Here is a 27,719-nt window from a genome sequence, read left to right on the forward strand (position 1 = left end):
GACTCGGATGCAATTGACCTTTTATGATAAGATCAGTTAGCTTAATCACATATGTGCTACTGTTTACCCTAAATCTTACCTTCAGTGATAGTGTTGACCATATATAACGCTTTAGTGATTCTCCAAATAATCCATGTCAAGTACGCGCACTTTAGATTATGAAACCACGTGACAACGTTGCTTCTATACCCCAGGGTGTGTCTTTGGTAACTTGTGTCTTTAAGACACAGAAACACGCACAGGTGTCTTCCACACTTAATTGATGCGACAAAACACATAGAAATACGACTCATACAGGTGTGCACACAGTTTGGACACGAACTTTCAAAATACAACGATGCAATATATTTAAATCACAAACTAATATGTTTTCCATACAATACATTCAATATCAAAACTTAGAAATACGTTATTTTCGAAAGGAAATACTACCCATCCAAATGCTGCTTCATATAATTGTCACCACTATTTATCTTTTACACGTCGTGGAATCTGTTTCGGGGTATGATCGAGACCGATTCCTCTCTGGCGTTGACGTTTAATACTTAAACGAGCAGTATACACACATTAAACAACAATAAAAAAAATACGAAGCAATCAAAAGCAATCCATAAAAAATCAAGTGAAAATCGATAAAATCCAAAATAATCATGGATAAATCCTCAGAAGATCTGGAATCAATTCCGTGTTCTGTGCAGGCTTTCAAAGATTTCTTATGTCAAAGTTTGTTTTTGTAGTTCTTTTCATACGTTAATATTGATTTTCAGACTCCAGAAAATACAAGTTCTTGATGTACAATATATTTCTTAATATTTGTTGCTGATTGTTTTCTATTTCTAAAGTAAATATGATCGACGTTATTTCCCCTACGCCTTCAAATCAATTCGCCATTATCACTCTACATTACATCTTCAATACTTCAAGGGTCGGGTTTGCAAACACTACGTTCCTACATTGTCCGTGAATACATACGACGGCTTTGTCCGGGAGTAGAGAACCATGCCATGTTCATATATAAATAAGGCTGACGCTTTTTGACATGTACTTTCAAACATGGAGATCTTCTGTATTTTTAAAATGCAAATATGTGCAAAAAAAGTATTTAACTGATGTGAATATAAGAGAATGCAGAATATCTTTAGCACAATTTAGATGCAGCTCACACAGGTTAATGGTTGAAGTTGGCAGGCAACTACAAAATTCCAAAATGTTTAAGATTATGTAGGAAATGTTCAAATGACGTCGAAGTTGAATTTCACTTTTTACTTGTATCTTGGAAATATGAGTGAGTGGGCGAGTATGGTTTTACGCCGCTTTTAGCAATATTCCAGAAATATCACGGTGGGGGACACCAGAAATAGGCCTCATACATTGTACCCATGTCGGGAATCGAACCCGGGTCTTCGGCGTGACGAGCGAACGCATTAACCACTAGGCTACCCGACAGCCGTTGTAAATATGACAATGTAAGGACTAAATATATTGAACAAAAATACTATGTACATCCAAAACGGCTATACGAAATCTATCTCTATTTATTAATCAGGTTATTAAGAAATGAATCCTTGAAATATTTTTAACCGCTTCCACATTGTCATGTATTCTCTATTGGTTGGTTGGTTGGTTGTTTTACGCCGCACTCAACAATATTCAAGCTATATGACGGCGGTCTGTAAATAATCGAGTCTGGACCAGACAATCCAGTGATTGATATCATGAGCATCGATCCACGCAATCGGGATCGATGAGTATTCTCTTTTGTTGGCCCGTGGCCCAACAGTTATATATGAATAAACTGAATTGAATTACTCTCTTTATTTATATTACACGGCTTCAATATCTTACCTGATTAAAAATAGACACGCGACACGAGAATCATATCGGCCATAAGTATTTAGGGTGATGGAGAAACGTATCGCATGCAACAAGCCCCCGAAGTATTGTCATGCAAGCCACCGTAGCCTCCATCCTAACACAACTCTGTTCTAATCGACATCTATTACTTTTTTATTTTCTTGACAGGCGGCGACGGGCCGCTGATGTTCCTCCGCAGTAGTTGTATATGTCTGGTGATGGAGGTGATGTCGGCGAGGATGAGGGAGCCAAGGGCGATGGTGAGGAGGCAGATGCCGAGGTAGCCCCCGACGGCTGCGGTCGTTCTGGAGTCAGGAGCGCTGACCTTCTTTCTCACAGATGAAGAGAGGTTCATGGTGTCGACTTTCAGCTCCTTCTGTATCTTGATCGCCTTCTCCTTAGCGGCCATCACCTGGAACAGGGAATGAGTTCTCTCCCTTTGTTAATGTTGGCAGCAAGCTCCTCATAGCGAAAGTCCGTTCGCGGTGCTACCGATAGTGTAACGAAGGTGTCACGCGCTGGGAAGGAGCTTGATGTTGGCAGAAGCGCCTTCCGATCACGTGACACCTTGGTCAGCTTTCCCGGTGTCATGACTGCCACTAGTGACAAACGGCCATTAAAAGATTCGTGAAAAGTTTCCCTATAAACCCCAAATGTAGTGATATTTATATCTGGGTAAGCCATTCTGGTCAGTGTGGAGAAGGTTCAAGACTGACCGACTATTTGCCAGGTGAATGTACGTTGGTTGGTTTAAGCAGATTGGTTCGACCTTGCAAACAAACGGAAAAGAATCCACCTTTTCTCTAACATTCCGACTGAACTAATCGCATGATAGTTGAAATGAAATTCATAATTATCAACCAGACAAAATAAATAAGCTGGGTAAGAGTATTCGGCGCCATGGCAGTTGTATCGTGTTTGTAAACATGTTTGTTTGTTTATTTGTTTGTTGTTCAACGCCGCACTCAGCAAAATTGCAGCTATATGACGACGGCCTGTACATGATAGCGTCTGGTCCACACAATCCAGTGATTGACATCATGAGCATCGATTGATAGCAATTGGGATATAATGACATGCATGAGCCAATTCAGCGAGACTGACCAGCCGATCCCGTTAATCGCCTCTTACGACAAGCATGGATTGACGAAGACCAATTCTAACTCGGATCTTCACGAGTATGCAAACGTAAGACCATGAAAATAACCATGGCAAATTAAATCCTGACCACGTGATATACTGGGGTGCCTCACACACACACACACACACACACACACACACACACACACAAAACCAACAGTAGAAAGTCGATGAGAGTATATAGTACCTTGGTTTGGTTCTTCTTGAGGGGTTTGGATTTACAGAGGCACGTGCAGGCTTTCGTCATGGCAGGAGCCGGGCTGGTCACGTTGGGGTTGAGATCAGTAGACGTTGCAGCAGAGGACGCCTGTGTAGTCGTCCGACTCGTGGAGGAGGATGCATCTGTTGATTTGGTAGAAGAATCTGCAAAATGTTCAATTAAATGTTCAAGAGTCTTATGGGTTCTAACGGTTGAGAGAAAGAGGGGAAGGGAGAGAGAGAGAGACAGGCAGACAGAGAGAGGGGCAGAGACAGAGACACACAGAGATGCTGAGAGAAAGACAGAGGCGGGGGGGGGGGGGGGGGGTATACGTGTTCAAAGTGGAAACTTTAGCGTCGTAAAACCTTTAAAATTCAAGTTCTCAACGCACGCGTTCCACAACTGCAAAGCTATGTCAGAGGTGGGAATTACGACAGTCGTAGAGCTTTACGTTCCTTCGAGAAACGAAACTGCATACAGCATTCGTGACCAACTCGTGTTATTCCGGAACAAGCCGAATAGCGACTCGTGCCCCTCTCATGGCCATTTTTGCGACCGGGTTCCGTCTTAGCGCAAACGGGCATACCTAAAACAATTGTCAACTAGTTGCGTAATGGTTCACATATATTTCCCCCATATATTATATATATTTCAGATGCAATTTAAAACACATTGGGACGTGCGGAATTATACAGTATGATTGAGCACATTTAACTGTGTCTTGGGTATATTTTTAGATGCAAGACATGTAAAATCAAAAATTATTTCTGAGGGATTCTTTGGCGAAGAACTTGAAATCATACGCGCATTCTGATTGGTTTGTCGTATTTTCGCACATAACATTCATCGATAGGGGGACGAGTCTTCTTGCAGGTTACGGAAAGAGGCGACTGGTGACGAATGCTGCATACAGGTCATGCTACAGTACCAAGCTCCTTCCCAGCGCGTGACACCTTCGTTACACTCTTGGTAACATCGCTGCCACCAGTGTGGGCGCGGCCATTACAAGAATCTTGAAATTTGCCCTCTAACCCCAAATGTAGTAACGTTGATACTTTTGTTTATGTCTTTGGGAATGCCATGATATTTTATTTTGAAAAGGTTTACGACTGACCATGTTTTCCAGATGAATTTACTTTGTTGTTTTAATAATCAGATTGGTTCGAGATTGCAGACTAACGGAAAATCAACCAACTTCTCCCTTACATTCTTACTATAACAATAACACGATAGTTTTAATGAAACAGAAATTCAAACTGACAAACGAAGAAAGTAATTTAGCAGCTATAAGTGTATTCGGCGTCACGAAAGAGTCGTCACTTGTTTGTAAACATTACGGTTATTCGGTTGCGAGTTCAACTCCAAGCATGGTTGTGGCCACCTATTCACAGTGGGGAGTTCTGACTGGTTGCAGCGATAGTATAGAGACCTCCGGGAACGGGCTATCGCTGTGAGGAGCTTGGCTACAGTACCTTCCTGGGTTGTCTCCCCTTGATGGCTCGACGTGAAGCTGATGTGTTGTGTCGTTGTCAACATGCCTGTTACAGATGTATTGGTGACATTTTGTGGCGAGCTAGTGCTACTCGGAGCTGGAGTTTTATCATGTCCCCCTGTTGTTTGTGTGGTCGACGTCTCCGATGTTGTGGTGTCGATCGTAGTGACGCTTGTAGATGTTTCAGGAGTAGTTGAGGTGGTTGTCGTTGTTTGTGCTGAAACAGATTACCGTATTACCTACGTTGCTCGCTCTTCGGCTCGCTGTACATGGTATGAGGTACATGTTTTTTCTACCTTTCGCCCGGAGACATTTTAAGTTTTGCCTGTTTTACCTTTCCCTATACAGTAAACTTCGTTATATAACGAACACGCTTATAACGAACTGGCGGATATAACAAACTGTTTTCTTTGCCCCCTAGCATTTGCTCTTTGTATGCTGTATATATACTGATAACGAACTACGGTTATATCGAACTAAAATTAGCGGTCCCTTTGAGTTCGTTATAATCGTAGTTTACTCTATTATATAAGTTGTCTCGATGTTACTGTAAGCTTCGCATGACGTTATTGTATGTTTGTCTGTTTATATTCTATGTTTGACCCGCCGTTTGTCCGTATTTGGACTGTCATTATGCTTAACCAGCGTTGCGAGAATTATTTTTCAACAAACTGTTTTAAAATTTACACCGTTTGCATATTGTGGTCAGTTTACAATTTGTGAGAACGTGATTAAGTTTGTGGTGGTGTAGTTTTAGCTTTTGAGTGAGTGAGTGTGTGTGTGAGTTGGGTTTAACGCCGCTTTTAACAGTATTCCAGATATATCACAGCGTATCAGCTTAATGTTGGAGGAAAGCCCGAAGTTATGCAGGTCTCAGACATTTACCACTTCGGTGAAACCCACGAGCACGGGTATGGTGCTGACAGACCTAGAAACCAATCTCATTAATATCAGACGTCAGTTCTCGCTACCGCTTAACAAAGATCTGAGGACATCTCATTAGGGGTCACCTTAGAACGATCTTTCATCCGACCAATCAGAGCATCGCTCACTAGACTATGAAAGTGACAGTCGGAATGTGATTTCTAATCATGCAACCCCGAAAACTTTAACCCCGAACGATAGTTACGGGTTAAACGACTGAATCCATACAATCTAGACCATCTAATAGCCATTCCAGAATGTTCTTTTGTTCAGGTTTCAAACTTGTAATCGAGAATTTGCCAAAATATGTTTCGAAGAGTAGTCGCCAATTTGAAATTAGCGCCATAAAGCACGAGAAAGCTGCCTTCTGATTGGTCATTCCACTGGTCGGTCAAAGTTCGCGCAAGGTCGGTCTCACGTGAACCGTAATGGGATGTCCTCAGATCTTGGTTTAGCGGTAGCGAGAACTAAGATCTGATTTTAATGAGATTGACCTAGAAACATAATCGGGGCGAGCCGGTATTCGAACCAACAATCATAGGCCTGGTTTGCCCAAGGGACGCAACTCTGCACAGTGAATCGCGGCGCCGGTAGGGCAGGACATGCTTACCCTTTTCGCGAACACCTGGTGTCATCAATGACTTTCAGTGATCCACTGATATATTTTTCATTACTATTCTGTCATTTACGCCTAATGGAATCTGTTTCCGTAGACTGAATATTCTCTGGCCTTAACGTTTTGTTTGTTTGTTTGTTTGTTTGTTCTTTAACGCCGCATTCAGCAAAATTCCAGCTATATGACGGCGGTCTGTAAACAATCGACATGTCAGGACATCACACTTGATAAACGGCATCCTTGGTGAATTACTGTTCACGTTTCAGGGCAAAAGAAATACCGTTTGTCAAATTAAACATATCCATGTTAAAACACCTGCATGTCGCTCATATCAAGCGTCACTGTTTCACTGTGTACCGTTGTCTTGACTGAAGAACCTCGTAATCCAAGACAACATACGACACAAGATATTGCGGGTTAATGCTTTGAGCACTGATGTATTCACCCTGATCATCCACCCGACCTGGGTACCCGAGTGACCCGTCCCAGCCCTACCGGTTAAGCTTTTTTCGCAAAACAAAATCGCGAAACATTCAGCAATAAGGAGGAAATGACTAAAAGTCTGCAATAGGGTGTAATTTAAAGGAATGTTCTATGCCCCACTAACCATTGATTTGTCAGAAAAACTTGGTCATTGACAACAGTACCGTAGGTATATGCTTGTTTCACTGCATAAGACACGATCGTTTTGTAATCTTGGGACATTACCACTGAATGACGAGATACTAGAAAACGGGAAACTAACTCACTTTCATTGGACCATCTCCCTCTGATTCCGATGTAGCCTCGACCGACGTCAAACACATCTGTGAAATAGAATTTCAGGCGGTGAGGTGAGGTGAAATTGGGTTTAACGTCGCTTTCAAGATGATTGCACTTATACAGCTATGTACATACACCTCTGTGTGTATGTGTGCGTGTGTGGGTGCGTGCGTGGGGCTGGTCCGAACTAATGCCGGCTTTAAAGTGCTAACCCACTGAGATACCACGCAGCAGTTAAACTTGAATATCTCACTCTGACACGGTATACCAGTGTTTGTTTTATTCCATTAACGCTGAACGTGCAGGGGATAACAAATGCCATCTTGTAATGTCTTTTGGTATGACACGGCAACAGTTTCGAACAACCGACCTTCCGCTCTTCGTGCAAACATTCAACCCACTAGACCACGGAGGCGGTCACATAGTTACCATGGTAGTGTATATGTTGCCAGTGAAAATGCTTTTATTTTCTACATTTATGTCCTTCATGCAAACAGAACAAAGTCGTTGCAATCAAAACAAATAGAGAATCTAGATCTCACTCTTGTGTCTTTTGATATCAAATATATCAATACTCGTTGCTAAACGTTTGAAATATCGAGGCTTGGCTCGAAGTGTTTAAACCTTCATAAATGAGTGCCTATGTGTTTTAAACTTTAGCAAGGAGTGTTCATGTGTTTGATATGAAAAGACACGAGGGTGACATTCTATTTATCATCCAACATCAGTGTTCCAACCTTTTAAGCTATAAAACAGAAAAGAGCAGTGGCTTCAGTAGCTGAGAGAATTGTGATGTCATTTGATTTTGATGTCATGGCAACGGCTGATGTCGCAATGGTCTGCAAAGCATTGTGATGTAATTGTGTTGTAGCGATATCTCATGTGAAGGCCAGTTTTGTATGATAACTTAACTTTCACCACTGACGATCTGATGTTGAGACACCGAACTCTTGACATCCCACTCTAAGGGTTTGATTTGGGATGCTCATTGAAGGCACAATTACTTTTATAAATGTATATAAGTAATATATTTTACTCCAGCGAGAGACAAAACAAGTTTTGTTTTCTTGAAGTATTTACATGTTTAAAATTGTGTATATCTTTTAAAGTATCAGTAACCTTATCATCGCTTACTGTTGCAAGATGTCCATATGGACGTAGATTAATTTCTGAACTGTTCTGAATATCCTCTATTTATTACACCTGAATATGTGGCTGTAGAAGTAAGATACATTCATATATTACTATATATATAATATATAGTATCAGGCCACGTGATACACTAAGGTATTCGTTACTTCAAAAGGATACGTATGTTTTGCGTGTGTTCCACTGCAGAATACTTCACGAGGTGAAACCTCTGGAGAATTAAGTGCATGTCCAATGGAATAGCTGGAATCAGTTCGATGGTATCGACACGCGGGTTTCAGTATCACAAGCCGTCCCTGAAACATTCACACATTAATGGCTGTTGTCACTGGGCGCTGATCTTCAGTGGGTTTCCCCCTCCATTCAGTGTTTAACACGGCCATTACGTATGTTGTACTCATCCCGTAATTACTACTCGTCCCGCAGTATTCTGGTACATTCTTCTACTCCATTCTTCTGGTACATTCTCCTGGTACATTCTTCTGGTACATTCTTCTGGTGCCTTCTCCTGGTGCATTCTTCTGGTGCATCCTTCTGGTACATTCTCCTGGTACATTCTCCTGTTACATTCTTCTGGTGCCTTCTCCTGGTACATTCTCCTGGTGCATTTTTCTGGTGCCTTCTTCTGGTAGATTCTTCTGGTACATTTTCCTGGTACATTCTTCTGGTACATTCTTCTGGTACATTTTCCTGGTACATTCTTCTGGTGCATCCTTCTGGTACATTCTCCTGGTACATTCTCCTGTTACATTCTTCTGGTACATTCTTCTGGTACATTCTCCTTGTACATTCTTCTGGTGCCTTCTTCTGGTACATTCTTCTGGTACATTCTCCTGGTACATTCTTCTGGTGCCTTCTTCTGGTACATTCTCCTGGTACATTCTTCTGGTACATTCTCCTGGTACATCCTTCTGGTACATCCTTCTGGTACATTGTCCTGGTGCATTCTTCTGGTACATCCTTCTGGTGCATTTTTCTGGTGCCTTCTTCTGGTAGATTCTTCTGGTACATTTTCCTGGTACATTCTTCTGGTACATTCTTCTGGTACATTTTCCTGGTACATTCTTCTGGTGCATCCTTCTGGTACATTCTCCTGGTACATTCTCCTGTTACATTCTTCTGGTACATTCTTCTGGTACATTCTCCTGGTACATTCTTCTGGTGCCTTCTTCTGGTACATTCTTCTGGTACATTCTCCTGGTACATTCTTCTGGTGCCTTCTTCTGGTACATTCTCCTAGTACATTCTTCTGGTACATTCTCCTGGTACATCCTTCTGGTACATCCTTCTGGTACATTGTCCTGGTGCATTCTTCTGGTACATCCTTCTGGTACATTCTCCTGGTACATTCTCCTGGTACATTCTACTGGTACATTCTCCTGACAAATTCTTCTGGTACATTCTTCTGGTGCCTTCTCCTGGTACATTCTTCTGATACATTCTTCTGGTGCATCCTTCCGACGTTGTGAGAAATGTTAACTCACTTGACAGCACTGAAATGTCGAGATGCTATTGATGCCGGCCTTACCTGAAGTGGCTGAAGTGCCGTAGAAGGTGAACGCAGACTTATGGAAAGTGCAGTTGTGAGGGATTGGCTCGATCATCACACGGCAAGCCAGGACGGGACCGGCCTGCCACATCTCCTCTCTTCCGTGTACGGTCTAAATAGAACATAGATCATAGTTGGTGTCGTGGTGGCATCTGGAAACACTAGTTGTTGGTTCTGTAGGCATATTACGAGGGATATAGTGTTTCACTCCTGGTTTTGTTTCAAGAGTAGAATGGGTGCAATGTCCATCTTGACATAATTGTGGACTTAACGTCAGCGAGTGAACGAGTATGGTTTAACGCCGCTTTTAGCAATATTCCAGCAACATCACGGCAGGGGACACCAGAAATGGGCTTCACCAATTGTACCCATGTGGGCCATTGAACCCGGGTCTTCGGCGTGACGAGCGAACGCTTTAACCACTAGGCTACCCCACCGCCGCTGGACTTAAAGACACCCATGTAGTTGCATTGCTTGATCTGACCGGTGCGATCATAATGTAGGCCACCCAACATCAACCCACTCACTCATCCACTCTTACCGCCTTTATTTAGCTAGTATATTGATGGGTTCGGCGTAAACCAACTCACAAATAAACACAGCATTCACTCAGCGATAGGTCACTCATTAAGCCTCTCACTCGCCCCCCTGTCCCTTGTATGGGGTCTGGTTCGATATCCTCATGCTTTTCGCGTGAGCCGGCTCAGGGGGCATAGGGTGGTCACGCCCAGTTTATTAGTTTGGGGCGTTCAATTGACCCAAAAGCCGTGGATCGCTGTTCACGCTCACAGACATCAGTCTGGTCTAGACACGATTATTTACAAGCCTCCGTTACATGGTTGGAAGATTGCGGTTTAAAACAACATTCACTCCCTCACACTGCTTCCGTCCCTCAGGCGATTCGCTTCCAGCTGCAGCTTCCTGTGGTTACTCCCCCTCGCGCAGCGCTCCATCTGATGATGTTTCCGTTTCACCTACCTGCAACCTGTTGCTGTATTACGTACCCGCGATGTGTTGCGCAAGCCTTTACAATCCTCATCGAAGATGACGTTGTACTTGGGGCCGGAGACGTTGAAGTAGATGTTGGTGAGACTGCATTCCGTGTCTTCCTCAATCTTGATGCGTGTGACGTACGTTTTAGACGGAAATGGTGGAACCTTGAATAGAAAAAAACCATGGTTTAATTGTGTCTCTGAGAACTGCTGGTGTGTTTACAGTATTGAAAAGGATTACAGCAGTCGCTTTAAATCCTAAACGGTGGTTAGCTCCCTAGCATCCCCGGTCCCTTGAGCACACACACTCACACAGGCACACACATACACACAGACACACACACACACACACTGACACATGCACACGTACATACACAAACACGTAATACTTACACAGACACACACAGACACACAAACATATACACATACACAAACACACATACACACACAGAGTGAGTGGGTGAGTATAGTTTTACGCGCAGTCAGCAATATTCCAGCAATATCACGGCGGTGGATACCAGAAATGGGCTTCACACTTTGTACCCATGTGGGGAATCGAACCCGGGTCTTCGCTTGAACCACGAGGCTAACCCACACCACCACAGACACACATAGTCACATACAGACACACACATACATATACGCAGAGATACACACACATATACACAGACACACGTAGCCACAAACACAGACACAAACAAGCACACAAACAGATACATTCAGACACAGACATGCACCCATGCACACACACACACACACACACACACACACACGAGCACGTACACATACGCGAACACCCTCACACCCCATTATTATCTATCTATCTGTTATACGGTATTTGCAGTCCGAGGAAACTTCAAGTTTAAAGCAAGTAACAGAAAAGAAAGTTGACTAAATGTGATATGTGAATTAATAAAAATCAATAAGCTGACAAAAACATATTCTACAGTGGCATTTAAAACAGAATAAGTGTGTTACTCTTTAAGAGATGCAGTATAGTTCGTGAAAACAGAATGTGTTTATTACTCATTAAGATATAGATATAGTTCATTAATATGAAAGTGTGTATTACTCATGAAGGGATAAATATCGTTCATGAACAGGAATGTGTGTATTACTCATTAAGATATACATATAGTTCATGAACACTGAATGTATGTATTACTCATTAACATATACGTATAGTTCATGAACAGGAATGTGTGTATTACTCATTAAGATATACGTACAGTTCATTAACAGGAAGATGTCTATTACTCATTAAGATATAGATATAGTTCATGAACACTGAATGTGTGTATTACTCATTACGATATACATATAGTTCATGAACACGAATGTGTGTATTACTCCTTAAGATGTACGTATAGTTCATGAACAGGAATGTGTGTATTACTCATTAAGATATACGTATAGTTCATGAACACTGCATGAGTGTATTACTCATTAAGATATACGTACAGTTCATTAACAGGAAAATGTCTATTACTCATTAAGATATAGATATAGTTCATGAACACTGAATGTATGTATTACTCATTACGATATACATATAGTTCATGAACAGGAATGTGTGTATTACTCATTAACATATACGTATAGTTCATGAACAGGAATGTGTGTATTACTCATTAAGATATACGTATAGTTCATGAACACTGCATGAGTGTATTACTCATTAAGATATACGAACAATTCATTAACAGGAATATGTCTATTACTCATTAAGATATAGATATAGTTCATGAACACTGAATGTGTGTATTACTCATTACGATATACATATAGTTCATGAACACTGAATGTGTGTATTACTCATTAAGATAGACGTATAGTTCATGAACAGGAATGTGTGCATTACTCATTAAGATATACGTATAGTTCATGAACACTGCATGAGTGTATTACTCATTAAGATATACGTACAGTTCATTAACAGGAATATGTCTATTACTCATTAAGATATAGATATAGTTCATGAACACTGAATGTGTGTATTACTCATTACGATATACGTATAGATCATGAACAGGAATGTGTCTATTACTCATTAAGATATAGATATAGTTCATGAACACTGAATGTATGTATTACTCATTACGATATACATATAGTTCATGAACAGGAATGTGTGTATTACTCATTAACATATACGTATAGTTCATGAACAGGAATGTGTGTATTACTCATTAAGATATACGTATAGTTCATGAACACTGCATGAGTGTATTACTCATTAAGATATACGAACAATTCATTAACAGGAATATGTCTATTACTCATTAAGATATAGATATAGTTCATGAACACTGAATGTGTGTATTACTCATTACGATATACATATAGTTCATGAACACTGAATGTGTGTATTACTCATTAAGATAGACGTATAGTTCATGAACAGGAATGTGTGTATTACTCATTAAGATATACGTATAGTTCATGAACACTGCATGAGTGTATTACTCATTAAGATATACGTACAGTTCATTAACAGGAATATGTCTATTACTCATTAAGATATAGATATAGTTCATGAACACTGAATGTGTGTATTACTCATTACGATATACATATAGTTCATGAACAGGAATGTGTGTATTACTCATTAAGATATACGTATAGATCATGAACAGGAATGTGTGTATTACTCATTAAGATATACATATAGTTCATGAACACTGCATGAGTGTATTACTCATTAAGATATACGTACAGTTCATTAACAGGAATATGTCTATTACTCATTAAGATATAGATATAGTTCATGAACACTGAATGTGTGTATTACTCATTACGATATACATATAGATCATGAACAGGAATGTGTGTATTACTCATTAAGATATACGTATAGTTCATGAACAGGAATGTGTGTATTACTCATTAAGATATACGTATAGTTCATGAACACTGCATGAGTGTATTACTCATTAAGATATACGTATAGTTCATTAACAGGAATATGTCTATTACTCATTGAGATATAGATATAGTTCATGAACACTGAATGTGTGTATAACGCATTAAGGGATACATATAGTTTAGGAACACTGAATGTCTGTATTACTCATTAAGATATAGATATAGTCCATGAACTCTGAATGTGTGTATAACGCATTAAGGGATACATATAGTTCATGAACACTGAATGTCTGTATTACTCATTAAGATATAGATATAGTCCATGGACACTGAATGTGTGTATTACTCATAAAGAGATACAGATAGTTCATGAACACTGAATGTGTGTATAACTCATTAAGATATACATAAAGTTCATGAAAATGAACACGTGTTACTCATGAAGGGATACATATAGTTCATGAACAATGCATGTATGTATAGGACCGTGGTACACACAACTCACTTACCACGATGGTGCTGTTGCTGTCTGTGACTTGTGCTGAGGCAAGTTCCGTCGCCCCGGTATCCACACTCTCCGTGAATTTCTTGAACTCCATGTAACCTTGGCACGGATCAGAAGGTCATAAGTAAGGTAGCATACACACCTGGACCAGATGGATCTTATCGTCGTGCAATGCTACGGATATCTCATATAAGGCGGACCCGATAAATATGCAAATGAGGTAATCGATCAGGAACTACTTTAAACAAGCTTCACGCCTCGGTGCATGTCGACGTGCTCAATAAAGTCATTCGTCACCACTCGCCCCTTTCCGTAACCTGCAAGAAAACTCGTCCCCCTATCGATGAATGTTATGTGCGAAAATACGACAAACCAATCAGAATGCGCGTATGATTTTAAGTTCTTCGTCAAAGAATCCCTCAGAAATAATTTTGATTCTACATATGTCTTGCATCTAAACATATACCCAAGAAACAGTTAAATGTGTTCAATCATACTGTATAATTCCGCACGTCCCAATGTGCTTCAAATTGCATCTGCAGTATATATAATACATGGGGAAATAATATGTGAACCATTACGCAACCATTTGACAATTGTTTTAGGTATGCCCGTTTGCGCTAAGACGGAACCCGGTCGCAAAAATGGCCATGAGAGGGGCACGAGTCGCTATTCGGCCTGTCCCGGAATAACACGAGTTGGTTACGAAAGCAATAAACTAAGTTCAAATAGCTGTTTCTCGTATCCTCAACTATCCAGAGTATTATTATATAACATTCCATTATGATATACACACCCTTGACCCATGCGCTATCAAACCTTTGTTGCGGAAGTGACATCACGATCTCCATCTTGAACTCAGCAACCAATCAAACTTACCCTTCTTCACAAGCCATCGCCATAGATCTACATTCACAATAGCGGTATCGTTCGAGCGAACCCAGAAGATCTCATATGTATTTAAACGGTATGTAATAACAACAGTCGGGTTCGAGTGACATCGTTTAATACCCTAACCGATACCGTGTCGTTTCGATAGCTCTTTAATTTAGTGCTGTGTCGAAATCGACTCAAAACCAAGCGTTGGTGGCGGATGGGTCCCGGGCTTTGATCATAGTGGAATGGAGATATTATACGTTGGATAATCAACTCATGTATTGTATTCCAGTCGGATTTGACCGCCTCCGTGGTCTAATGGTAGAGCGTCCGCCCGGAGAGCGGAAGGTCCAGGGTTCGATCCCGGGCCGCGTCATACAAAAAGACGTTAAAAGATTGTACTTGTTGTTACCCTGCCTGGCGCTCGGCATTAAAGGGGCTAAAACAAGGACTGGTCGGCTCGGAGTCAGTATACTGTGTCTGAGTGGGGTATTCATGTTAAACTGCGGCATGGTATCTCAGTGAGCTAGCACTATAAATCGGCATCAGTCCGGACTAGTACAAGCAGCCACACACACACATACACGTGCATGCACGTCGCTATATAAGTGCAATAATCTTGGACGCGACGTTAAACCCAATTTCACCTCACCTCACCTCCCGTCGGATTTCTAAGGTTAAATAAATAAGTACATTTACGTCACAAAACTGATTTTTTAATGACATTATATATAGAGAGATCATTATTCATGTATGTTTCCGCGTCGTAAACGACCAGCATCATATATTTATTCCTCACATGATATTTACATCACGGAAACATGACGTCACTTACTTGTGACGTCATACACGCTTGTGGCATTGTCCCCGCCACACGTCTGGTTGTTGTTGCCTAAGCATAGAAAACTGCACTTCCGGTCATCGAGTTGATGCTTCCCTTCAAATGTCTCCAGACACCCGCACAATGGGTTCTGAATGTAATACAAATGCCAAAGGGATTAAATATTGTCTTTGATAGGCATTTGGAAGTTGGGAGAACATGAATACATGACACTTTATATTGATAGCATCTTGCTTTATTCTTTGTCCCGACGTTTCAGAGCCACTCCATGCTCCTTCATCTGGTGAATGCTGAATAAGTGTATAGAGTTGATAAATATAAATAAACAAAATCGGCCTGAAATACTTTAGTCATAGGTTAATTCTAGATTATTGTATTTATAAATATTTCTTGGAAAATATTACAGGCGACAGGCGTTTCGATCTGTTTCCCTACTATTCTATGTGCCACCATGTGTACCAACTTGTACCAACTCGTACCATTTTGTACCATCTTGTACCAACTTGTACCATTTTGTACCATCTTGTACCAACTTGTACCATCTTGTACCAACTTGTACCAACCTCGCACTACGGCCATTTTAGATCAAAGAAGAGACCACATGTGCTACATCGGCTTCAGTCCTAGACAATCTCTAGAGACAAGCTGCCGAACACAGCCACCCATGCACCTACTCTCCGCCTTCGCCTGATGTGTGACCTGCACGCTGTGCCTAGGACCACATGCCACTGCAATAACCGTCCCTGTGATACCACGTTATCCAACCTGTACCAACCGAAGGCCCGGGTTGGTTAAGCCCATTTCTGGTGTACCCTGCCTTGATATTGCTACAATATTGCCTAAAGCGGCGTAAAATCATACTCACTCACTCGCTTTCAATGATACAGAAGATTAGTCATATTACCTTAATCGTGGCAAATTTGGTGCAATTCTTGAAACATGTCTCCAGTGACATACGATCCATACGGAACACTTTGTCCTGTACCACGTCATGACAACCCTCGTAACCTGTGTAAAACAGTATCACCGTCAGCATCGCAACTATCAACAATCGTTGTTGTAAACGTCGCCTCCTTTGTCGCTGCCATCGCCTCCACCTTTCTAGAATTTATCAAGTACAAGTATCACATGGCTGGACAATAAGGTTTGCATCTCGCTAAAAATGGGATCGTTTCAACTATTTAGATACGACAAAAAAAACTACGGAACAATATTTCCACCAGAAACGTGTCAGAAATCGGATGTGGTCATTAAACACAAAGTTAAACGAATTGTTGCTATGATTTTCAAAAGTAATAATGTTCCTAGTTTAATCCATTACATTATAGATCCATACGTGTTTCACCTGTCAAATTCTCTCTAACCAAAGACCTTTTAGTTTGGGAATTTACAACAATTTGGTGGTCTCTATCATAATCATGTGACCGCCTCCGTGGTCTAGTGGTAGAACGTCTGCCTGGAGAGCAGAAGGGGTTCGATCCCCGGACGCGTCATACCAAAAGACGCTAAAAGATCGTACTTGTTACCTTAAGGGTCTAAAACAAGGACTGGTCTGCTTGAAGTCAGTATACTGTGTCTGAGTGGGGTATTGATGTTAAACCGCGGCATGGTATCTCAGTGGGCTGGGATTATAAATTCAGCGGGGCTAGTACAAGCAGCCACACACTCATGCATAATTAGTGCAACAATCGTGAACGCGACGTTAAACCCCATTTCACCCCACACCCTACGTGTGAATATTTAACCTATCGACTATGTCAGTGGACCAGTGGATGAGCTGGAAAGCAATGAAGCCGCATGTTTGTTCAAAATGTACCTGTGTTTGGTGGTTTAGCTATGCGATTCAGGAAAGGTAGCAGTAGACGCTCTCTGGTGGTGGCGTTGTCGAAGTAGTACGTGCTGTCGTACATCATCGTCAACATCTTGTCCCCAGTCTCTGTCTTCAATACAAACCCTCCCAATCTGATGAAAAAAATGCAGAATTTATTTCTTCAAAAGTTATGACCAAAGTGCATTACCAATCGTACAACCACGGGTCAATCATCGATGAGAAACACATTTACATCTCAAGAGGCTGTGGACTAGTGCATTATCAATCATACAACCATGGGTCAATCATCGATAACAAATACATTTACATATCCAGAGGATGTGGACTAGTGCACTATCAATCATAAAACCATGGGTCAATATTCGATAACAAATACATTTACATATTCATAGGCTGTGGACTAGTGCATTACCAATCATACAATCCTGGGTCAATTATCGATAACAAATACATTTACATATCCACAGGCTGTGGACTAGTGCATGATCAATCATACAACCATGGGCCAATCATCGATAACAAATACATTTACATATCCAGAGGCTGTGGACTAGTGCATGATCAATCATACAACCATGGGCCAATCATGGATAACAAATACATTTACATATCCAGAGGCTGTTGACATAGTGCATTACAATCATAAAATTTTGGCTAAATCATCGATTACGAATTCATGCCCTCCTCAATGAGTGTTCAGACAAAGTGCTGATTTTGGCTAATCCAGTCTAATTCACCACCTACAGAGTAGCGCACCTGTCTAATTGGGCACCAATCACCTTGCCAAATGTTTTGTCATCACATTGCAGTGTCCTGTAAACAAAGTAATGTCCAAGGTTAATTTGCGATTATTTACACACAAAAACAATGACAGAAATAGAACTATGGAATGGAAATAGTTGGTCTTGTGGTAGAGCGTCCGCCCAGAGAGCGGAAGGTCCGGGGTTCGATCCCCGGGCGCGTCATACCAAAAGACGGTAAAAGATGGTACTTGTTGTTACCCTGTCTTCCGCTCGGCATTAAAGGGGCTAAAACAAGGACTGGTCGGCTCGTAGTCAGAATACTGTGTCTGAGTGAGGTATTCATGTTAAACTGCGGCATGGTATCTCAGTGAGCTAGCACTATAAATCGGCATCAGTCCGGACTAGTACAAGCAGCCATACAAACACACACACGTACATGCAGGTCGCTATATAAGTGCAATAATCTTGGACGCGAAGATAAACCCCATTTCACCTCACCTCACACTCACTCCATCACCTGAGAGGTGAGCTGCATCACACCTACCTATTCTCGTCCATCATCTTACATCCCTTTACGTTCAGCAGCTCATCTCCGAATCCACTGTACACCACCAGTTCCAGCTAGGCATGGGCACATCAGGGAGGCATGAACAAGACAAAATTATTTCAACCTAACTCGGCTGTTTATTGTCTTACTTGTATTTTGTAAGTCTATTAACGCCAATAGATTTATTACGCTAGCTCCAAGGATGTATATCTTGAAGTGCAAGGACGGTAACATTTGACCTCAGATCTGTCACTCTGAAAATCTCCGATAAAGATATTTGTAATTTAATTACATTTGTCATGGCTTTTTTGTTTGTTTTCGTTTGCTGTTTAACGCGGCAACCAGCAATATTCCAGCTATATGACGGCGGTCTGTAACATAATCAAGTCTGGACCAGAAAATCCAGTGATTGACATTATGAGCATCGATCCACGTAATTGAGATCGATGACATGCATCAACCAAGTCAGCAAGCCTTGACCCACCGATCCCGTTAGCCGCCTCTTACGACAAGCATTGCCATCTTTTACGGCAAGCATGGATTGCTCAAGACCTATTCTATCCCGGATCTACACACGTGTTTGCCACTACGGACAGAAGAGGTCATGATTTAGATAATAACCTATAAGCTACGTGCGCTTGGAATTGTGAATACAGTTCCGATTCTTGGCAGGGAAATTTCAACATAAATTCACGAGGAACAAATTGCATCAAACATCTTATCAATACATCAATGTATTCGTAACACAAAGTTTTGATTTTGTTAAAGTATAATTCGGAATACTTACACTGATTTAGATTTTTTTTATATTTCTGGCTTAAATACAAAACGGTCGTGACACCCGCGTTTGTCCGCTCTGATCACATGCGCTTATGGACTACATTTGAAAACTGGTGCCATTTTTGTTAAACTTTTCATATATATTCAGAGCCTACTCGATTGATCAAAAAGATACTTTTTAAAAACAATCTTGAATAAAGTAGACACAATTAATGGATAACAACTTCTTCATTTTACTGTAATACCGATGTTCCGGTATAGACCCCTTTTAAGCTTTTAGGGGCGGTCGGGTAGCCTAGTGGTTAAAGCGTTCGCTCGTCACGCCGAAGACCCGGGTTCGATTCCCGACATGGGTACAATGTGTGAAGCCCATTTCTGATGAAGTCCAATTCTGGTGTCCCCCGCCGTTATATTGCTGGAATATTGCTAAAAGCGGCGTAAAACCATACTCACTCACTCACTTTAAGCTTTTATGGTATAAGTTAGTTATAGTGAGTGAGTGAGTGAGTATGGTTTTATGCCGCTTTTAGCAATAGTACAGTCATATCATCCATTGTACCCATGTGGGGAATCGAACCCGGGTCTTCAGCGTGACGAGCGAACGCTTTAAGCACTAGGCTACCCCACCGCCCCAGTTCGGTAAAGTTTTAAGGATCTATACTGAAACGTCGCCATTACACTAACATAACGAAGTTGTTACCAATAATTGTATCTACTTTAAATCTTAAATAGAACATTATGCATTCTTGAGATTTAGCTCCCCGTGGCCAAGATTCGGGTGCTCGGGATGAGTTGACTGCATGTCATTGTACCCCAAGGGCGCTGCTCATGACATCAACCACTGGTTTGTCCGGACTATTTCTGACAGCGGCCTAAAACAACATGCACACACACGTGTCCTCACCTCCACTGTGTTGTACGATGTCAGGTTGTCTATGGTAGGACTACGGAAGTTGCCTTTGATGCTGTGGTTCCTGAAACTGTCTGTCTCGTCTTTAGCGCACTGGTTGACCGCCCACAGTTTCCGGGGGGAGCTGAACCAGAGCTGGAGCGGGTCGTAGCGTCCCCCTGCCCTCGCCAGCAGCAGCAGCCCCTCGTCGGCTGAAACCAAACATATTTAGTCCTCAACACGGGCTAGTGTTCAATATGACCGCCTCCGTGGTCTAATGGTAGAGCGTCCGCCAGGAAAGCGGAAGGTCCGGGGTTCGATCCCCAGCCGTGTCATACCTAATGACGTTTAAAGATGGTACTTGTTGTTACCCTGTCTGGCGCTCGGCATTAAGGGGCTAAAACAAGGACTGGTCGGCTCGGAGTCAGTATACTGTGTCTGAGTGAGGTATTCATGTTAAACTGCGGCATGGTATCTCAGTGAGCTAGCACTATAAATCGGCATCAGTCCGGACTAGTACAAGCAGCCACACACACGTACACGTGCATGCAGGTCGCTATATAAGTGCAATAATCTTGGACGCAACGTTAAACCCCATTTCACCTCACCTCACCTCACCTAGTGTTCAATATACAGAGTTTTTGTTATTATAGATAGGATTGGTGTTCAATAAAATAGCTCATGATATGACGGGTAGGAATTGTATTCAATACAACAGCTGTCCAGATGACATATCTGAATTGTGCTCATGGCAACAGCTATCGATATGAAAGATCGGAATTGTAATCAGTTCAATAGCTGCCGGTATGGCAAATCAGAATTTAGTTCAATACAATATCTGTAGATACGGCAGATTGGAATTTTATCCAATACAAAGAATCGACAAAATCGATTTCCTCCTATTTTTTACTGTGTTTTCTGTTCTTAGTGATTTCCGATCAAGACAAGTTACCGCCCTGGTCGGATGTTTGTTTGTTTGTTTGTTTGTTGTTTAACGCCGCAACCAGCAATATTCCACCTGTATGGCGGCGGTCTGTAAATAATCGAGTTTGGACAAGACAATCCAGTGATTGACATCATGAACATCGATCCACGCAATTGGGATACGATGACATGCATCAACCAAGTTAGCAAGCCTAACCACCCGAGCCTATAAGTCGCCTCTTACGACAAGCATGGGTTGCTGAAGACCAATTCTAACCCGGATCTTCACGGGTACCCTGGCCTGACACTGCCTGACAAATCGGCATTGGCTCAGAACAAGTGCACGGTACAAGTTATTGAATTCACAAAACGTCAACGCCAGAGAATAACCAGTCTCGATTATCTGCCGGAACAGTTAGTGAGTGAGTGAGTTGGGTTTAACGCCGCTTTTAACAGTATTCCAGTTATATCGCGGCGTGTCAGCTTCTGGAGAGGAAAGCCCGAAGTGATGCAGGTCTCAGACTCGATTATTTACAGACCACCGTCATATAGCTGGAATATTGCTGAGTGCGGCGTAAAACAACAAACAAACAAAACCTCCAGCAGCAAAGCACCTCCACAATGTAATGGCCAGCCACGAGTCCTGACCTGTCCCCTGTAGAGCACGTCTGGGACATGCTTGTCGTAACAGGCGACTAACGGGATCGGGTGGTCAGGCTCGCTGACTTGGTTGATGCATGTCATCGATCCCAATTGCGTGAGGTCACCAAAAGGCATGAGGCAAAATAATTCCCAAACAGCTGAGGCCAAGTTTATATCGCCAGAGTCATCAAGGGGATTAAGCCTATAATAGCATCGTCTAGAGTATCGTGTATCTGGTTGTCTGAGCAGACGTATCCAGCATGAGATAACTCGGCATTCATGGCTTACATATATCGGGTGCTTTCTGCTTAAATTGCCTTATTTTGGTGACCGGCAGCGGACGCCAAGAACAAATTTGTCGAATTCTGTATGTATTTTCTCAATACTGTGGCAATATAAGGCTCCCCAAAATTCCAAGACGTATATCAGTCGTGCCTGTATTTTACCATCAAATATCTTAAACAGTGATTCAACAGGTATATTTCTAAATTCACTCATAAACTGATCAGCATTGTACACTGCTTTATCTGCTTGCCTTGCAAATACATCACATGCTTTTGTAAATAGGTTTCGATACGAAACTGTTGAGCCAAGATATTTGTAGTATGAGAATATTTCAAGTCAATCTGGACCGAAGAACCATTTCTCATGTTTAGATACCACTCCACCTTTCTTGAAAACAAACACTTTAGTTTTGATAGTATTTACAGACACTCTCCACTTTGCACAATGTTCACATACATGTAGTATACTCTTTAAACAAGTAGGGGACACTCGGAAAATATATTTCCAAACTTGAAAGAAGTATTAGTTATAAGAAATACCTGTATGATAATAATGAACGCATTCAATCGTCAGTGAAGTATGACAGAAGATGTTATGACGGCCAACGATCTTGCAGGACGATAGTAGTAAGATGGGAAATTTCAAAGTTGATGTATTTGTATCAGTTGTGCGTAATACCGCCACGATTCGTCAAACATTATTCACACGACGAGGCATACAGCGTAGTCTTCAAATGGCGACTTGAGGGGGTCTGCCTAACCCCTCTTGCAGCGCCTGGCCAAGTTCAACTGACATGGTCGACGGCCTATGACGTTGACGCAAGCGTCTCCCTATCCTGTCCCAGACGTGTTCATTTGCATTCGTCACCACTCGCCCCTTTCCGTAACCTGCAAGAACATTCGTGACCAACTCGTGTTATTCCGGGACAAGCCGAATAGCGACTCGTGTCCCACTCGTGGCCATTTTTGCGACTGGGTTCCGTCTAAGCGCAAACGGGCATAACTAAAAAAATTGTCAACTCGTTGCGTAATGATTCACGCAAATTTCCCATATGTCATATATATTCCAGATGCTATTTAAGACACATCGGGACTTAAAGTATTATACAGTATGATTGAACACATTTAACTGTGTCTTGGGTATATTTTTAGATGCAAGACATATGTAAAATAAACAATTATATCTGAGGGATTCTTTGACGAAGAACTTGAAATAATAGGCGCATTCTAATTGGTTTGTCGTATTTTCGCACATAACATTCATCGATAGGGGGACGAATCTTCTTGCAGGTTACGGAAAGGGACGAGTGGTGACGTATTCGGCTTGTCCCGGAATAACACGAGTTGGTCACGAATGGTTCAGTTGGAGAAAGGACTGTGCTCATTGCTGGCCATGATTGTATGGATGTTGTGCTACTGGAGGTGAGCATTGACGAGTCGTGCACGGGCGCCGTCGTGCCGAAGGACAAAACGTCGACCCACACGCATTGCAAACGGGACAATAAAGGGTGTCAGTTTGATGTCCCCATAGTACTGCTTAGTGACCTTTCCTTGCACAATACGGGGTGGTATTCTGTCAGTCCCAGTGATGCCACCTCCCACTATAACCGATCCACCGCAAAATCTGTCATGAGGTCACAGGTTGACATTAGCCTCCATTCCGACGACCACGCCTATCAAGGCAGTGCAAATTTTAATCGCGAATCATCGTGACCAGAGACGATTACCCCAGTTTCGACGTTGTGTACGCCATTGACGTCTATTGGCAATATAATGAATTTTTAAGGGCGGCACACCACGTGGGATGAATTAGGGAAATCATTCCAAGATAATTTATCTGTATTCTCGCGATAGTTATATAATTTTTTATTTGTTTTAATGCAGCATAATCATCATCATAATTAAGGTCCCCTTCTAAGGAAACAAGAGGCGATGGGGTAGCCTAGTGGTTGAAGCGTTCGCTCGTCACCCTGAAGGCCCGGGTTCGATTCCCCTCATGGGTACAATGTGTGAAGCCCATTTCTGTTATTGTGATATTGCTGGAATATTGCTAAAAGCAGCGTAAAACAACACTCACTCACTCTAAGGAAACTGATTCCTGTGCACAAAGTTGGGATTCAAAGGTTTACATCCATTGTAGGACTGATGTTGTAAATATTAGTATATAGATATCGCTACACGAGAGTCACTCAGATACCATATATCTAACAACGAGTTGTTTCTAAACTTATCTAACGAGATGAACCGAAACATATGCGTTTTGAAACAACGATTTTTATAAATGGTCTATGACAGACACGTATGCAGTAATTTGTTTCTTACACACCTTAAAATCGCCCAAGGGGCGGTCGGGTAGCCTAGTGGTTAAAGCGTTCGCTCGTCACGCCGAAGACCCGGGTTCGATTTCCGACATGGGTACAATGTGTGAAGCCCATTTCTGGTGTCCCCCGCCGTGATATTGCTGGAATATTTCTAAAAGGGGCGTAAAGCCATACTCACTCACTAAAATCGCCCAAACTTAGCTTCGAATCGATACATATTCTGTCTATGCTCGTGATTGCAGAGGCGCATTAATACATGACAGGACAGTCTTGACTAACCTCATCCGTCTAAATGCTTACTACTCATACCTAGTGTGACCCTCCATGAAATCGTTTGTGCCATATCTTTGGACTATCAAGGAAATATTGATAATATCAACTCGATAAGATCAAATTTCGACAGAGGCGAGGGTGAATTCGACTGATTGACGAGAAGCGTATCAATAAATTACGACCAGGAAGTAGTCCGTCATAATCCGACCTTTGGTCATCAGACATGGAGTAGCCAATCACAGGCCTTGATGTCGATTTCACACATGTTTGTTACCACATGTTCTCTCCCACAGGTGTGTAAGATGATACGATTCAACCTCTTTGATGAAGTCGTCGAGTTTGTTGATGACTGTAATCTATTTAAATTTCAATTCTGTTTAAAAACATTTATTTCAGAACATATATTATTATGGTATTTTATAATTTTATTTGTAATTGTTTAATGTTATTTCTTCCATGATACACTGTTTTTTTGTAAATATCGCTCACACACACACACACACACACACACACACACACACACACACACACACACACAAGCGCGCGCTCACACCGACTGCATTGCAGAAAATCACGGAACTCATCAAAGCATTCCAAGACCGAGTTTACAACAGGAGAGAAAATGTGCCAAGACACGCGAGCAGTAACACAGGTAGGAAGTACACCTGTACTCCACGCCAGTAGACTATTGATTCTTCATGCTAGAGTTGCTTATGAAAAAATTATCAACAGGCCAGGATATAAATTCTCCGTTTCCATAGCAACACATCAATAATTTGAATACAGTGAGTTTTAACGTCTTGGTGCGATATCAGTTTCCGTACATACGTTCGCCGTTAGAATGCCTGGGTCGACGCGTGAGCTGAAGATGGGCATCGGATATGTAAGCATTGAAGTAAAAACAATTATTACAAAATAGACACTGTGTTGTCATGGTTACACACAGAATAAGCATTAGTATGTAAGACAACGCGGAGGGGGGTGGGGGGGTGGTTGGGTTGGGTTGGGTTGGGGGGGGGGGGGGGGGGGGGGGGTGTTTTATGGGCTGAAGCTAAAACTTTCAGGTTCCAGTATTGTTATCCATTGCAAAGCGCAACATTTTGACCGCAATACGCATAAAAATGGCATGAATCTATCCTGCTCTGTCCTGGCGAGTGATTGTTGTGAACGCAGACGCCATACGGGATGAAATTGAATTCAAGTGGGGAATCAAACCCGGGATTTCGGTGTAACCCACTGGGCTACCCCACCGCCCCTGATTGGTTTGTTTGTTGTTTAGCGCCGCACTCAGCAATATTCCAGCTATATGACGGCGGTCTGGACCAGACAATCCAGTGATTAATATCATGAGCATCGAGCCACGCAATTGGGAATCGATGACATGCATCAACCAAGTCAGCAAGTCTGGCTACCCGCTCCCGTTAGTCGCCTCTTACGGCAAGCATGGTTGCTGAAGACCTAATGTGACCCGGATGTCCACGGGTCCTCTGACTGGAAGCTGTGTGAGTATGTCCTCGGATACCAAGTACTTGCTTGTTCAGTGGTGGCAAATATGGACGCAAGATGGTCACAATGTATGGGGGCAATTGAGTGAGTCGATGGGCAGGGGGTAAATGAGTAAGTGAGTGGGTGAATGTTTAGTAAGGCGCAGTCAGCAATATTACAATTTTGTATAACAACAATAAACCTGTGATTGATGACATAAACAATAACCCGATCCGTTGATGCCACATGTCACCAAACATATATTCGATAAGAAGTTATATTATACTATATTTTCCAAAACGTATGGGATGATCCAAAATAACAAATGATTACAGAAATTTATACAAAGAGGTATCGAGTGATGGTAAGAGATGGACAAGAAAAGGATTTGGTTTCTTTGTTTGTTGTTTAACGCCGTACTCAGCAATAGTCCTGCTATATGACGGCGGTCTGTAAATAATCGAGGCTGGACCAGACAATCCATCAAGGTCCGGGGTTCGATCCCCGGCCGCATCATACCAAAAGACGTTAAAAGATGGTACTTGTTGTTACCCTGTCTTCCGCTCGGCATTAAGGCGCAAAACAAGGACTGGTCGGCTCGGAGTCAGTATGCTGTGTCTGAGTGGGGTATTCATGTTAAACTGCTGCATGGTATCTCAGTGAGCTAGCACTATAAATCGGCATCAGTCCGGACTAGTACAAGCAGCCACACACACACACACACACACGTGCATGCAGGTCGCTTTGTAAGTGCAATAATCTAGGACGCAACGTTAAACCCCATTTCACCTCACATCTTAAATATGGAACATATATTATTCTTTTATTGCGATTTCATCTATCAAGATGAAATTTGTTGCAGCAGTAAACTTTCATCATATCAAGGAGAAGCATATTATTGGAAATTAATTTTCTATTGTGGTGAATGATATTTGACTTGAGAAATATAATTATCTTACCGGTTCTCAAGGACAATGAAACACACTTACCATTAGAGGTCGTCCATACAAGGAGAACACAGATACAACTGACCAAGTCCACCTTTGAGTGGATCTCCATGGTGATGAGGAAACAGCGAACTAGCTCTCCCAGCTACCCAGATGAAGCCATGGTAACTTGCGCAGACATGGCCGATCGCAAAATGGCGGCCCCAATCCAGAAAGTTTGTAGGATGAAGGCAAGGATGAATATTTAATTTAAGGGATAGTGTTTCATTTCAAAGGTTAATATATTGTG

The 27,719-nt window shown here is 41.9% G+C and overlaps 1 protein-coding gene across 1 annotated transcript; it reads right to left on the reverse strand.

Annotated features, from left to right (window-relative positions):
- Positions 1-1,647: 1,647 nt before the first annotated feature.
- Positions 1,648-27,719, reverse strand: LOC124118172 (serine-rich adhesin for platelets-like). The gene is made up of 14 exons (XM_046480282.2): positions 27,473-27,719; positions 20,570-20,766; positions 18,883-18,959; positions 18,352-18,408; positions 17,581-17,726; positions 16,669-16,772; positions 15,759-15,894; positions 14,052-14,146; positions 10,690-10,842; positions 9,665-9,797; positions 6,975-7,031; positions 4,666-4,902; positions 3,182-3,357; positions 1,648-2,266 (listed from the first exon to the last, which is right to left on the reverse strand). Exons 1-14 carry the CDS (start codon positions 27,540-27,542, stop codon positions 2,000-2,002), a joined length of 1,905 nt encoding a protein of 634 aa, XP_046336238.2. The 5' UTR covers positions 27,543-27,719; the 3' UTR covers positions 1,648-1,999.

Source organism: Haliotis rufescens, unplaced genomic scaffold (genome assembly GCF_023055435.1).
Source record: "Haliotis rufescens isolate VD_foot unplaced genomic scaffold, xgHalRufe1.0.p SCAF_13, whole genome shotgun sequence".
NCBI classification, from domain to species: Eukaryota; Metazoa; Mollusca; class Gastropoda; order Lepetellida; family Haliotidae; genus Haliotis; species Haliotis rufescens.

What these genes read in the sequence shown, in the direction of transcription:
- LOC124118172 (XM_046480282.2), bottom strand. Translation starts at nt 27,542, where the DNA reads ATGGAGATCCACTCAAAGGTGGACTTGGTCAGTTGTATCTGTGTTCTC. An exon ending in TGTATGGACGACCTCTAATG is followed by an intron (nt 20,767 to 27,472) that starts GTAAGTGTGTTT and finishes GTTTGGTTTCAG; the next exon opens with CCGACGAGGGGCTGCTGCTG. An exon ending in AAGCGTGTATGACGTCACAA is followed by an intron (nt 14,147 to 15,758) that starts GTAAGTGACGTC and finishes ATCCGTGCCAAG; the next exon opens with GTTACATGGAGTTCAAGAAA.